This window comes from Periplaneta americana, chromosome 15 (assembly GCF_040183065.1).
Source record: "Periplaneta americana isolate PAMFEO1 chromosome 15, P.americana_PAMFEO1_priV1, whole genome shotgun sequence".
In the NCBI taxonomy this organism is placed as follows: domain Eukaryota; kingdom Metazoa; phylum Arthropoda; class Insecta; order Blattodea; family Blattidae; genus Periplaneta; species Periplaneta americana.
The window spans coordinates 79,912,360-79,927,440 of record NC_091131.1 but is presented as its reverse complement, the minus strand read 5'-3'; the positions used below and the strand labels follow the sequence as shown (position 1 = coordinate 79,927,440).

General features: G+C 34.4%; 1 protein-coding gene across 1 annotated transcript in view; it reads left to right on the top strand.

Annotated features, from left to right (window-relative positions):
• LOC138715147 (mutS protein homolog 4-like) overlaps positions 1-13,454 on the top strand; it is a 38,360-nt gene extending 24,906 nt beyond the window's left edge. The window contains exons 15-19 of the mRNA XM_069847699.1: positions 1,138-1,346; positions 3,427-3,616; positions 6,417-6,620; positions 10,585-10,686; positions 12,356-13,454. Coding sequence (XP_069703800.1) covers positions 1,138-1,346; positions 3,427-3,616; positions 6,417-6,620; positions 10,585-10,686; positions 12,356-12,679 — 1,029 coding nt within the window. The 3' untranslated portion in view covers positions 12,680-13,454. The remainder of the gene's footprint in view (positions 1-1,137; positions 1,347-3,426; positions 3,617-6,416; positions 6,621-10,584; positions 10,687-12,355) is intronic.
• The last annotated feature ends 1,627 nt before the right edge of the window (positions 13,455-15,081 follow it).

Genomic DNA, 15,081 nt, shown 5'->3' with positions numbered 1-15,081 from the left:
GTCACCACCTGGGATCGAACCCCGGACCTTCCAGTCCGTAGCCAGCTGCTACATATACTGGTACAAAAGTTTAATTTTATTGCAACTGCAGACTGTTTTCTGTTAATGTTTTTCCAGTGAACTTATCTCATATATGTATGTTAAATTAATTAATAAGATGAATTCAGTTCTTTCATGTATAATATTAAGAGATTTTCCAAGAAAATTTTTAAGATCAATTAAACTAATTGTGGATAGCAGGTAAAATTCGTCAGCCATATCAAAATTCGCATCTACTGGCCATCATCTTTTCACCGTTTAGGTTAACACACAATGATAATAATAATAATAATAATAATAATAATAATAATAATAATAATAATAATAATATGAGGAGACAAAGAGGAAGGCAGAAAATAGGAAAGACTAGAAAATGTTGGGTTTGCAGTGAAAGACCTGCCCCTGGGCAGAACACTATGAATTAATGAATAATAATAATAATAATAATAATAATAATAATAATAATAATAATAATAATCATGATGATAATATGATCATTTGTGGCACTACAGCCCTTTAAGGGTCCAGACCGACCAACCAGCTGCTGGCCACATGGCGAAGCAGAGATGGACAATCATCGAACCAGAATGGAGATATTGTGCGGTTAGCACGATGATCCTCCCCCAGCCGTTGTGGCTGGCTTTCATAACCGGATTTCGCTATCTATAATAGCTCCCTAAGTGCATCACGATGCTGGGTGGGCACTTGTTCCATATACTGGCCGAAATTTCATGGGTAAATTTCTTCCTCCATGAGGACTCTAACCAGCATGCATTTTGTAACATGAGTCCTAGGCCTTAGACCACAACTCCATGGTGCGGGACAGGTTAACACATACCATAAACGAAGATATTTACAGCATTCAGTAGGAGCTATGATTTGCAAAACTGGGCATTAGCAACCAATTGACCCACACACCAAGCAATCGACCAAATGACTAAAAAAACTGGGGAATTGATTAGTGAGGTGAGCGGTCAACTGCATTTAAAATATCTGTCTTTCTCCCCAATCCCTCTCCTAGAACAAGTTAAATATTTGTATCATGAATGTTGGCTCTGATCAATATAAATCATTGATTGTAGTTTTTCTTTGTTACAGCTGAAGGAATTCCAATACATCAAGCAAATGTTAACACCACATTCTCTTGTTATTGTGGATGAGTTGTGTCGAGGTACTTCCTGTGAAGAAGGGACAGCAGTTGCCTGGGTTATTCTAGAGAATCTCATGGAAGAAGATGCATTCATCTTCGTAACTACACACTTCCTTTTTCTTACTAAGTTGCAGGAAATGTATTGTAATGTAACAAAGTAAGTATGAACGGACACTTTATAAGATTAAAAATACTGGAATTGAAAAGCTCCGACCAGTCTCTTCTCCGTACTGTGAACTGTAAACATGTCATTAATGCAGACTGAATGTGAAAATAAACTTGACTTTTAATACTTCAATGTTGCTACTTTTCAGGCTATTTTGTTCTTAAAAGAAATGAATAGAAAAATATACAACTTGCATCATGGAGAATCTTGACGAAATTTCTTCATCCATAACAAAATGTTTACCTTGTGTTGCCTCTACTCATACAAAATCGCAGTATTTGTCAATAATAAACAAAAAATAACAAATAATAATATATAAGAGCTAAAAAATTGCCTGGTTCACGTATGTGTATACAGTATGGGTGAATATTCTGAAATGGGCAAATATGAATGTAACAAAACTGGAAAAAATATATTATATTAAATTGTGTACTTTTTTCTCACATTGGTTACATTTGCTCCTATTATTATTGAAGATTCTGGTATCAGTTGAGCTTAAAAAAATTTTTATGTGAGATTTTCTTATTTAAAAAAAAAAGCCAAGGGATTGTTGTTATCTTTCCCTTACAGCCCATTGTTTAAGGTATCTTCTAAACTTCTGTACTTCAGATTTCACTTGTCTTCGAACATTTCTTTTTTCATGATCAGTCATATCTACTATTTTCTTTCCTTTTTTATATTCTTTGCCATAGTCCCTTTTTTTCTGAAACTCCTCTTCAGTCATATTTGCCCTCTGCCTACGTATCTTTTCCCTTTCATATTTCCTACTTTCATCATCAGACTTTTTTTTTCTTTCCTATAAACAATCACATGAAATAATATTCGAAGTTACTTTATACACCAGTATTTAATAATTCCATGTTAAATGAAACCTCGTCCCACAATAAAGGGACCGACGTTACAGGGACCGTTGTTACAAATTAGTATAATTTCCGCAATAGTTCTGACAAAATAAATCGTTAAAAATATCATGGAGGTTAGATTTTTTAGTCGACAAACATTGTAATGTTTTGCATATACTACGAAAGTTTTGTATATACAAACTATATTTAATGCCACCTGGGACCGGTGTTATCAATGGAAAACATAACATTCAGTCATCAGTGATGAATTTTGTATTTTCCAATAAAATAAATTACTTTTCAACTGGCGCCATGTTGACCTCTCATCACTACCAACTGTTAAAATTTACCACATGAAGCAAAATTGTCTTTTGTGTAGCTCTTTTATTTCGAGGGACCGGCGTTACAAAATTTTTGGGGACAAACTTTACGTTGAAGTTAAACAAACAACAATTCCTGTCTTTCATAAGTATTTTAACTATTTATTTTTATAATCTTGACCGAGGAAATAAAATCAAATCGAAACATTCCAAGAAAAACTTAGTCAAACAGAGTGAAATGTAGTTGGGGACATAGGGACCGTAGTTACATTTCGACGTTATTTTTTAATTACAAATTTTAAAATTAATCCTTTTATACTTTGTTTCCAACTAAAACATGTGAGAGTTAGTTAATTAAACGCAAAAGCAATCGGTTAACATTTTCAAGAAACTCCTTAAATCAGCCGGGACATACATTCACCCATTTCAGAATATTCACCCATATAGTGTCTGTTTCTTACCATTATTCATCTAAAGGTACAACCTGCTTCCATGGAAAATTTCTTATTGTATTTACAGTGTTCGTATAATGAATAAATGTGCAATGTCTGGAGGTCATTCTTTTAGGTAATGTGGCTGTACATCCATTTATTCGTAAAGCTTAGCTGGTGGGTCCCTTGGCTGTGCAGCTTCCTAGCTTACGGTATCTGTACATAACCATGACATAAGAAACAAATTTGACTATCACATTCAGAGCTTCAGAAAAATGACTGCTGACAAATATGGCTAAAATTCACAAAATTGGACAAAATGAGATACTTTTCACAGATATTTTAAATTATGTATTTATTTAGTTTTTTTTCTTCTCTCTTCCTTAAAATATATAGCAACTGTTTAATTTAACGTAGATAATTAAACATATTCAAGTCTGTTTTTATAATGGCAATTTACTCATACTTCTTTTTTCAGCCATTATTTTGAAGCTCTGGAGCAACAAGGGAAGTCAGGTCGAGAACTTCTATTCTATACTCATAAACTACTACCAGGTGTTACACAGTTAGAAAACTATGGCCTCCGTCTTGCTGAAGCATCAGCTTGTCCAGAGTCAGTGTTGGAGGAAGCTAAGAAGTTGGCTAAAGAATTATCATCACAAAGAAAGGTGAATATTGAAAAATAATATTTTATTAGTTTGTTTAGCTGTTTCTTGTATAAATCATTCATTGAGTACACACTTCTATTTTCAAGTTAGTATATGTCCAAGAGCTGTGCCAGCGTTGGAACTTGATCCAAGTTAATCCATGCATTCTCTTCTGCCACTCCCTCTACAGAACTATTGAAAGAACAACTGAAACTTATTATAGGGCACTTCCAACACGATTTACTTATTTACTTTAATTATTATTTTTCTAGTCACCGCAAAACTCATCCTAAGTAGGGTTCAAATCAAATTTTCAAACGAAAGAAGGGACTTTTCGAGCGCACTTCAACATGAAAATCGTAAAAAAAAATTACTGTTCAATTGTCGCTTAGTTTCTTTAGGTCAGTAAAGAATAAATACAACTATTCCACCTCTAAGCAAAAAAGTTACAATTAATGTATTTATCATTAGAAAAATAGTTGATTCCTGATGCTGAGAGTTCTAGACAAGTATATGACCAGTGTTGTAAGAATATTAAACTATTTTTTTGTGCCATTGTTGTTAACATTTAAATCGGTCCTGCTATTTACTCTCTGAGATTAAAAAGCAATAAAAATGTCCTGCCAACGAGTTGCTAGCCAAAATATAGTAAGTCCAGTGTTGAATTTGCCATATTAAATTCTCTAGATATGCATTGCTTAATGAGAGGAGGTCTCTCCTGCTAGATTATCCCTCCTCTCCATTATGCCCGTTAATTCGAACTCTGTTCCACAGTAGTTATTTCACAGCTTATTTTATTTTTATACTGTACCAAATAAAATTATTTTTATTGAAATAAGGTGCTTAGATATGTTCCTTCTGGCCAAAGAAGTGTGGAGCGAACTGCACGACAATGGATTGAGACCGCAACAGACCAATGAGGTCTAATACTGGGCTGAACGAACAAAAAGTAAACTGCATGTTGTTAGCCGAGTTGAATTTGTAGACATTGTTATACAGAGAGATCAGATGAGGTGTGGACAGAAGTGACGAGGTTTTCACTGTGTGCTATGATGCTCTTGAGGCAGGGAACGGACAGTGTAGAGTCATGGTGATACAACCTTACAAGTTTCCATAACAATGACGCAAGCATGCACGTGTTTGCCCTGGCTCATGTCAAGGTTAGTGAATCAGTCTCCAAGTGACTGACAAGTGACATGGTACATATTATACGGAGTTTTCTTGTGCATTTAAAGTGAAAGTGTGAATAAATGTAAACTGTATAATGGCTAATCAAATGTTTACTACTGAACAACGTGTACCGGTATACATTTATGATTCATATGTGTTAACCCAGACTGCCAGTCAAGTACGAAGGAAGTTTGAAACAAAATTCCTGGGTGTAAAAATTCCATCACATATAAATAAATAAATAAATAAACAATAAATAAATCTAGCCTGTTTCATCCCCTAAGGACCATGGCCTCCTGCCTATCCAGGGACTAGCTCAACTTTCACTCCTTAGGTGAGCGAGTCCTAGGGATTTGTTTGCGTTTACCCATTCCTTCTCTTTGCCTCTTTTCACACTTTCACTATTCACTTTCTCTCTTTCACTTTTCACTGACGCACTTTCACTAATCACTGTTGTTGAGTTCTGGTCGTCAACCCAGGTGTTTCCATCTTTCTCTATTCTTCGCCACTCTTGACCATTGTTCTCCTGCTACATTTTTTAAGTGGTCAGCCCACCTGGTTCTTTGCCAGCCCATGTTCCTCCATCCTGTTCTTGGGTCCCACATAGTGACTCGTTGTGTCCATCTCTGCTACATGACCATTTCCATTTTTGTGTTACTGCTATAACAATCCATAATCTTCATAATAAATTTCAGGCAACGGGAAGTGTTCAGCTTAAGAAACGAAACAGACAGTGTAGGGTTCTCACAGAAGAAACATTAGATGACATTGGTCATCGATTGAAACATTCTCGTAGAAAATCACTTAAGTGACTTTTATAACAAGTACCGGTACGAATTTCTTTTGGCTCTGTGCAAACGCTACTAAATTATTAAAGTTGCAGCCATATAAAAAAAACTAAGATACATGCTCTTCAACCGGGTGATCCTGCACATAGGCGCGCATTTTGTGAGTGGATGCTAAATAATATTCGTAATGGACTAATAGGCCCACATTTAATATTTTTCTCAGACGAGGCATGGTTTCACCTCCATGGTTATGTATGTTCACAAAACAATCGTTATTGGAGCGCTGAGAAACCTGATATCGTTCATGAAGTACCCTCCATGCACCTTGGAAAAACTGAAACGTAATATCCGTCACGAAATTAACAGCATTAATCGCCCAGAACTACAGTGAGTTATGGAAAATTTCATAAAGAGATGCCAAAAATTTGTTGTTATTGTTGTTTTCTAATGCCAGGCGTTTGACAATAAAGTCATTTGTCCTCTTGCACTCCAATATTTTTCAAAGATATTATCATGGTCAGCCACTGAAGCACAGATTTTGAGGTGTTCCGAATCCATTTCTTGGTTTGAATGCCAAAAATTTGTGGACAATGAAGGCAGCCAGTTTCTGCATCTCCATCAATAAAGTTGGTAAGTAAGACACTTTTCAAAAGAGTTACGGAAACTTATATGGTTGTATCACCGCGATTCTATACTGTCCATTCCCTGCCGTGAAAGAGTCAGCAGGACACAGTGAAAATTCCGTCACTCTTGTCCACACCTCATATCTGATCTTTCTGTATAAAATATACAGACTAAAGCTTCAGCACTTCAAATGTCACATTAGTTCTCATTGTGTTCTATAATATCCTATTTATTTGCAGGCATTTCATTCACCAAGGGTAGAAAACAAAGAAACACATAATTACTATAAATTGGCATCTACTGTAATAGAATATCAGAGGAAAGGCATACTTACTTCTGAGAAACTTGAAGAGCTCAAGCAAAAGTTTAGTAACCTGAATGTTTCCGAAAAAGATACGAGTGAACAAACTGAAAGAGGAACCCAACCAGAAAATGAAAAGGAGGTACACACTCTCTCTTTAAATTTTTGACAAACTAAAACAAGTGTTTATAGGTACTTATGATAGAATATAGCAAAATTGCATAAGGGCCATTTACACGAATTAGGTGTGACATTGACCTAGTATACCGTGCAAGAGAATCCAATTGCACAAGATCAGAAACATCTATTTTCAATATTTTGAACTAAATGCTAGCTTTAATAAGAAAAATAAACATTGCTATGTAAGGACTCATTTTCTGCTTATACATTTTATATAATAACAAAATGAAATAACTATTTTAGGTAAACTTGTGTCAAATGAATTTATTGTATCCAACTACTGTTTAACATATATTCCTCTTAAAAAAAAAGTACTTCTTCAAAACCGTTTCCAGATGATTCACCTGTTGCTGGTATTCAGTCTTCATAATAGACGATCTTCTGCATCTGTGAGGTTAAGATGGTTTAGGATTCACAGCCAATTATGAATTTAAATACCTACTGGTATTCGTCTTTTATTCGATACGCTATATTGGTAGTCAGTGATTCAGTTGGAAAAGAATAATACAGGAACTCACCTGATCAATCTAGTAAGCACCTAATGAACTCGTACCAGGCATCAAGTTTGGCATTATCATGTTTTCGACATGCATACTGGTATACTTTCATTTTCCAGTGCTTTCCTACCCAACTAAACCACTGACTATAGTAGAATTGAAATAACCAGTGACATTTGAAGAGTAGTAGAGATTTTAGAGAAGGAATTGAAAGCCGCCTCAGTAGATATAGCAGTAATTACGGAAACGAAAAAGAAATTAAAAGGAACAGAAGAACTAGAAGACTATTTATATATTTATAGTGGAGTCCCACAAAACAAGAGAGCCTCAGCTGGTGTAGCAATTTTCATTAATAAAAGTCTTAAGAATAAAATACACAGTTACACATGGATAAATGAAAGACTAATTTTACTCAGATGCAAACATGGAAGAGGATATATAACCATTATAGGTGCATATGCACCAGAAGAAGGAAGAAAAGAAGCCACAGACGAATTTTATGAACAATTACAAACAACATATAACTCAATAAATCCTAATGATTATGTTATTCTGTCAGGCGATCTAAACGCAAGAGTAGGAAACCAGAAAATCCCAGGAATCGTTGGAAATAAAGGAGAACAAGTAATCAATAAGAATGGTGAACACCTTAGAGAATTTTGCTCTTTTAACGAATTAAGGGTAATGAACACAGTCTTTGAACACAAAGATATACATAAATTTACAAGGACGGATGGACATATATACAGCATTATTGATTACATAATAGCTAATAGGAAAACAGCTCTCTTAATAGAAGATGTACGTGTATTTCGAGGTAAAGATGTATACTCAGATCATTACTTGGTAATATCAAAATTAATAATACCAACTCCTTGGAAAAGAAGTCAAGTAAAACAAGACAACAAAAAAGAAATTTATAAAGTTAATTTGTTACAACAAGAGAGCATCAAGTATTTATATCAGAGAAGGTTAGATAATTTATTTACAGAAATGCCTGTCAGTAATAATATCAATTTGGAATGGGAAACACTAAAGAAGGTAATACTCCAAGCAGCAGAAGAAGCTCTTGGAAAGAGAATCAAAAGACATAAAAAAAGAGGGTTAAGAATATGGAATCAAGAGATTGCAGACATAATTAAAAACAAGAAGGACGCATATTTACGATCTTTACAAGACAAATCCATAGAGAATAGAACTGAATATAAAAGGAGATGTGCAATTGCTAAGAGAGAAGTAAGAAGGATACATAGAAAAAGTTGGGAAACATATGTAAATGAATTAGAATGTGATTTTCATGGAGCCCAAAAGTATGCATATAAAGTCCTAAAAATGATAAATTCTGAGGAAAAAGATAAAATACAATTGAATCCAATTATAGAAAGTGAATGGCTGGAATTTTACAAAGAATTATGGACTCAACCCGATCAAGAAGATGTCTACATAAATACTGAGGAAGCACATATAGACTATATAACAATGGATGAGATGATAGAAGTAATAAAGAGTACCGGTAGTAAAAATAAAAAATGTCCTGGTATTGATAATATTAATATTGAACTGATAAAACATGCGACACCAGCTGTATTATATCACCTCCTTAATTTAATAAATATATGTTGGAGTCATGGATACATTCCAGAAGAATGGAAAACTGCTGTCATTGTACCAATCTTCAAAAGAGGTGGAAGAAGCAATTGCAATAACTATAGAGGTATTAGTTTACTGGGTACTTGTTATAAGATATATGCAAAATTAATAACAAGAAGATTAAATAAAATTACAGAAGTATTGTTAAAAAACGAACAGCATGGATTCCGGAAAGGACGATCAACAACAGATTGTATCTTCACCATAAACCAGATAATTGAAAAAAGAAGAGAATATAACTTAGAAACACACTTATTATTCATCGATTATGAGAAGGCTTTTGATAGAGTGAATAGATCAAAATTATGGAAAATAATGGAGAAAAGAGGATACCCACAACATCTGATAAGAATATTACGTAGCATGTATCTTAATACCAATATTTGCATTGACAAAGGGAAAGGTCCAGGTAAATTAACAACAGAAGTTAATGGAGGTGTTAGACAAGGGTGCCCACTATCACCCACTTTATTTAATATATATCTTAACGAAGCCATTGATGACTGGCTGAATATTTTAAACTGTGATTTTATCTTAGATGAAGCACCTGTAAATTGCCTTCTTTTTGCAGATGACCAAGTGGTGATTGCTGATACAGAATACAACCTCCAAAGTGCAGCTTATAAACTGAGTCAAATAACCAAAGGCTATAATTTAAAAATATCACACACTAAAACAAAAACAATGGCTTTCATAGGGACCCAGCATAAAAGGTCGAAAATAGTTATTGACTCCAAAATTATTGAGCAAGTTAGTAATTTTAAATATTTAGGATGCAACATTTCTTATATGGAAAAAAAGATGCATAGATTTCAAGGTATATGTGGAACAATTAGACGGAGCTTAGGAAAAAGAACAACGAAAGAAACACAGTTAAAACTCTACAAAACAGTAGCCCTTCCAGTACTACTTTACGGAGCAGAGACTTGGACCTTAACAGAAAGAGACAAAAGACGACTAGAAGCCTCAGAAATGAAATTCCTAAGATCAGTGGCGGGATATTCTTTATTACAACACAAGAGGAATGAAGATATCAGAAAAGAATTAGGGATAGAGGGAATAACACAAAAGTTAACAAATCACCGAAATAGATGGATGGAACATCTAGAAAGGATGGAGGATCACCGAATTCCCAAGAAAGCTTTCCAGTATGCTCCAAGAGGAAGGAGAAATGTTGGTCGTCCTAGGTTTCGTTGGAGAGAACAATTCTAATGGGGACGGAACGGGCCTACCGGCTCAACCCGTGATGTTGATGATGATGATGATTTGAAGGCGTCCAGGTTTCCATGGCAACATCCCTTACCCTCGCTTTGTGACCAGTAATACAGATTTAGGTGAAAGGAAGAGGGTGTGGTCTACGTCTTATTGACTAAAAAGGGGAAGGGATATTGCCATAGAAACCCTTGAACGCCTTTAAATGCCTTTAGTATGTCTTCTGATATCAGGGCTCGACTGAGACATGATAGCGATTACTTGGATGATTAGTATTTAAAAATACTGTTTATTATCAGTTATTAGTATTTAAAAATACTAAGTTATTTATTATGATGTATATTTGCGAACAATCTGTAACACAATAGTATCATAGACGAGCATTTGTCAACAACTAGCATTCGGACGCAGCGACAGGAAGGTCTCTTTGTTCAGGTCATAAACTGCTGGAGAATGTGTGGAGTGAGTAGTTTCCGCACAAGACCAAAAATCCGCCTATTTCTTCTGCCTTTACTATAAATACTACAGTCTTCATTTTATACACTTATAATATAATCTTGTCTGCAGGCACCTAGTATCACTGAATTACCTACAAGTTACATATCTCAGCAAGAAGAGACAGAAACTCGTGAAAGATATGTAGAAGGCGCTGGTTCTCATTTAGAAGAGGTAAGTGATTATAATGTACGTCAGTGTTGTTTATTTGTTCATATCTCGTGCTTCTTAGACACAATTTCAATTTGATTTTTGGTTAATTTGTTAGTTTCCATTATATCCAAATACAGTCATGAAGTAGAACTCCCCTGCATTCTGCAAGTTTGAGGAAGAATTCATTTCTATAAGGGAATTCATTATTACCAAACAGGACGATAAGTGAGTGTAATGACTAACAAAGTTGAATTTTGACAAGGACGAGAAACTATCTAGCATTTTGCCTGGAGACTTTTCGTTCGGGGATAGAGTTCTTGTTAAGTTTTAAATTTTCGACACGAGACCAATGATTTTACTCTGTTTTCAAAGGAAATAAGTTAAATAATTGTTATCGACCTCAATGTCCCAATATCCTCGGCCAGATTTCAATCGCGAACCTCAAAGGTAATGGAAAGCATGTTGTTCACTTCATTCATGGTATGATAGAAGAGGTGTACAGTACATTTCTGACCCCTCTCTGCCACCCCCCAAGAAAAGCATTCAGAAACAAGACTTCTGGTATAATATTCATCACTAAATTTGGTGAAAGGGTTTTGTGTTTTGATTAGAATCATATTCATGACATTGTAAGCATAATAAGATACCTATACAAATCTATATAATATAGCCTATGTTATTTATTTTATTATTATTTTATTATTACTCCGGTTCGAATTGGTTAGCACTAAAGAAAGGGGTTGTTGGAAGGGACTAGCCTGGAGGGATAAAGGTGAAAATTCTTTATCATAATTCAATTGATTTAGCTAGTAATCAAAACACAAAGCTCTTTCACCAAATTTAGCAACAGTCCTAAAAGGTGAAAGTATCTCTTTAAAGAGGCGATACCCTGTTAAAAGAGCAACAGTTATGATAAGTTTCCTTGAGAGCTGTAAAAGTTCATTGTTCCAATTAAGGATAACTTCTAGAATAAGCTCTTTGGCTTGTCTTTGATCCTCTGTGTTTTTCCCTAGAACGACTTGATTCTTAAGCATTTCCTTGTTGATAAGTTTGTTTACTACCCTTGCAGCAAGGGGCGAAACAGGTTTCGGACTAAATCTTTGATTTGTGCCCTTCTTTGCATACATATGTATATGTATGTTTGTTTGTTTGCGCGCGCGCGTGTGTGTGTGTGTGTGTGTGTGTGTTTGTGCGTGCATGCAAGCCAAAACCTGGTTATCATGCTTCCTTATGATGGTATGTGGATACATCACTGTCAAAAGATATCAGTTGAGTATATCTGGATGTGTTAGGAACTACCCAGATGTGGGTAAATACGCATTTCATTTTGAACCCGTTGTACACTGACATTATGGTAAATGTTGAGAGTAAAACTTCAGACTAATTCAGATTAGTAATTGAAGAGTACAGGGGAAAAAACACTCAAAGTCACAATTCTCTTAAGAGTGACGTAATCATCTAATTCAGTATATTATTGCAAACTTTAGTGTTTTTTTCTTATCAAAACTGGTAAAGGAGAATTATCATCACGGATACAGTCATCCTTTGCTACTGCTACTTTTTCATTAGGAATAGCAATAAATTTTGCAGTAGGCTAATATACAGAATTAAATGACATCACCCTTAAGAGAATTGTGACTTTTATTGTTTTTCCCCTGTACTCTTCAATTGTTTCCATTTTTTCCTACAGCCTTCAGACGTGCAACTGCATTGCAGCAGCAATTTTGCAGCTGTATCAAATTCAGCAACAGTTTTACAACAAGAAAGTAGTGATAGCTTTCTCATTTCTCCAACAAGCAAAAGAGTAAAAGCCAACACATATTCCAGTACAGTTATGTCCGACGTCTTTAATTCTGCAAGAGCAGAGGAGCCCATGGAAATTGAATATACTGATTACTGCACAGGAATGGAAAGTGTGCGTAGAACTCCCATAATATCACTCCCAGCAGAAATTCCTGAAGAAGGAAGTTTCCGCACAATTTTGGACTTGACAAATGAAACTGATGGACATTAAATATTAATGGATTTCTAGATTCTATATTACTACAGGATATTCTGATACATTGCTTGTTTGTAGTTGCTTTTAACATGAATCTGTTCATTCATTTTCTATTGTAACACTGTAAATATGTGTAAAGAATCTTTACTTAAAGGTATTTCTTGTTACATGAAAAATACCGGAATATTAATACAAGTACTACCCCCACTTTCCCCATTTTGAAAGTTACAGTCCTGTTTTATAGCTTTCATAATTTTATTTCAAAATAATATTTTAATTTAAATATATGTTTCTCAGACTTTTCATTACTTGATTTTGCTTAGTTACAATTCCTTCCTTAATTCTTCAGTACATCCATTTTATGTTTAGTTGCACACTTTTGTTGTTTTAAATATGGGACGTACAGATACGTAGTCTTAAAGAATAAGGAGTCATACGAATTTAATTTGCGTGAAGTCTAAGAGTCAGTTTGAGAGAATTACAAAATGTTGGTACTGAGTTCGTTATTTTCCTATATTATAAACATCTCTTTTCTCAAAGCTCACTTATTCCTGGTGTGCTCTACCATATCAGGAAAGTTAACAGGTATTTCTGATTTTCGAATATGCCTTTTGTACCTTGTTACAGAATTTGAGTAGTACCGGTACTTATTATTATTCCATATAAGCATTAAATATGGACTCTCTTATATTTAAAAACTCTTATATTTAATTTATTAATCATAATGACATTAACTGTTATTAATATAAGCTTCAAACCTTTGTTGATAAAAATAAAATAAATGGTTTTGTCATAATCTCACTGTGTATTATTTAAATATGTGACACGTTATTTCCTCTAAATAGAAAAACTTGTGTTTAGTTCATAATCTGTACAATATCAATCAATCAATCAATCTTACCATGTATCCAGCAGGATGTGATAACATAAAATCCATTGCAGTACACTCCATGATGGGACTATAGTGGTGAAGGCAAATGCCAGATGAGTTCCGTGTGGTTCTGTGCAATGATGTTACCTTGATTAGAGGAGCACTAGGAAGCATGTGAAAATATGCAGTAATATTTACTTTTCTAAAGTTTCGGGAGTGCACAACAATAAAAATGATCAAGAGATCATCAGCGCACAGAAGAAACCACACACAAGGATGTTTATTTCTTTCTAGATTCATTACCATGGTTTACACTTTTTATTAGTAGAATATTATATTATTTATTTTTATTCATTCTGGCATTGTTGTACGACAAAGAATACCGTTTATAACCACAGACATATCTGAAAGAAGATTAATTAAACAAAATGTAGAAACCCCACAAAAAGTGAAAATAGTAAATGTGTAAATAGAACTGCAAACAAAACATACAAAAATTGTATGGAACCCTTCAATGCATGAAAAACCCTTATTGCATGGATGGTACCAGTATTAAATTGTATTTTAATATAATAGAAAATTATATAAACCAAGATGATTTACACTTTATAATAATTAGCCTGTATTTTGTAGCAACTAAATAAAAAATAGTTTATGCCATCCTAGCATTGTAAACAGATTGTTATTACATCCACTATCATTCATAATCGGCTTATTATGGCACACATGCCAATAATAGCAATGACGTATTTGCTATGACGTAAATACTGGAATGCTTGGGTCAGGATGCATACAACTCATCTGACTATCTTGCTTACAGCTTCTACAAGCTCTGTAACAAGAAATGAAATGCAGGACACAAGATAACGTATCATTTATTTCCAATCTTTAACAATTCTGTATTACTTTTGTAATACAGTGAAACCTGTTCAAATCGGAACCTGAATAATCCGGAATCCTGTCTATTTCGGAACAATTTATTGGTCCCGGCGAAATTTGTATGTATTATGTGTAATTTTTCCTGAATAAAACGGAAACTGTCGAACGCGGAAACGGAAACTGTCTGCTACTGTTCAAAACGGAAACAATATTTTGGACACACACCATATTTCGTAATTATATTTTGAAACAGGGTGTAATTTCAAGGAATATACGACATATGTAGGTCACTAAGATAAAAACAAGTTTTCTTTGCAAAATTCTAGAGGGTACGAGGGTGTGTTGGCCTGTTGGTCATAAATTTTATTACACTGTTGACTAGGCAGACGAGTCCCTTCAAAGATTTTCAATGCTTCACACCCATATACTGTCGTAGCTAAATAGAGCGCAAGTGTAGTGTTTTCCAGGTAAAAAAAAAAAGTTGCATAAAATGTGGCATTAACATTAAGTGATGAAGTAAAAGTTATCGAGATAAAGGAAATTTAGAAACAAAGTCTATGTGAAATAATATTGAAGTTCAGTTGTGGAAAACTCAGGTGTGACACTTTAAAAAATAAAGATCATAATGAGTGAGTGGCTTGCGGCCGATATTGGTGACACAAAAGGA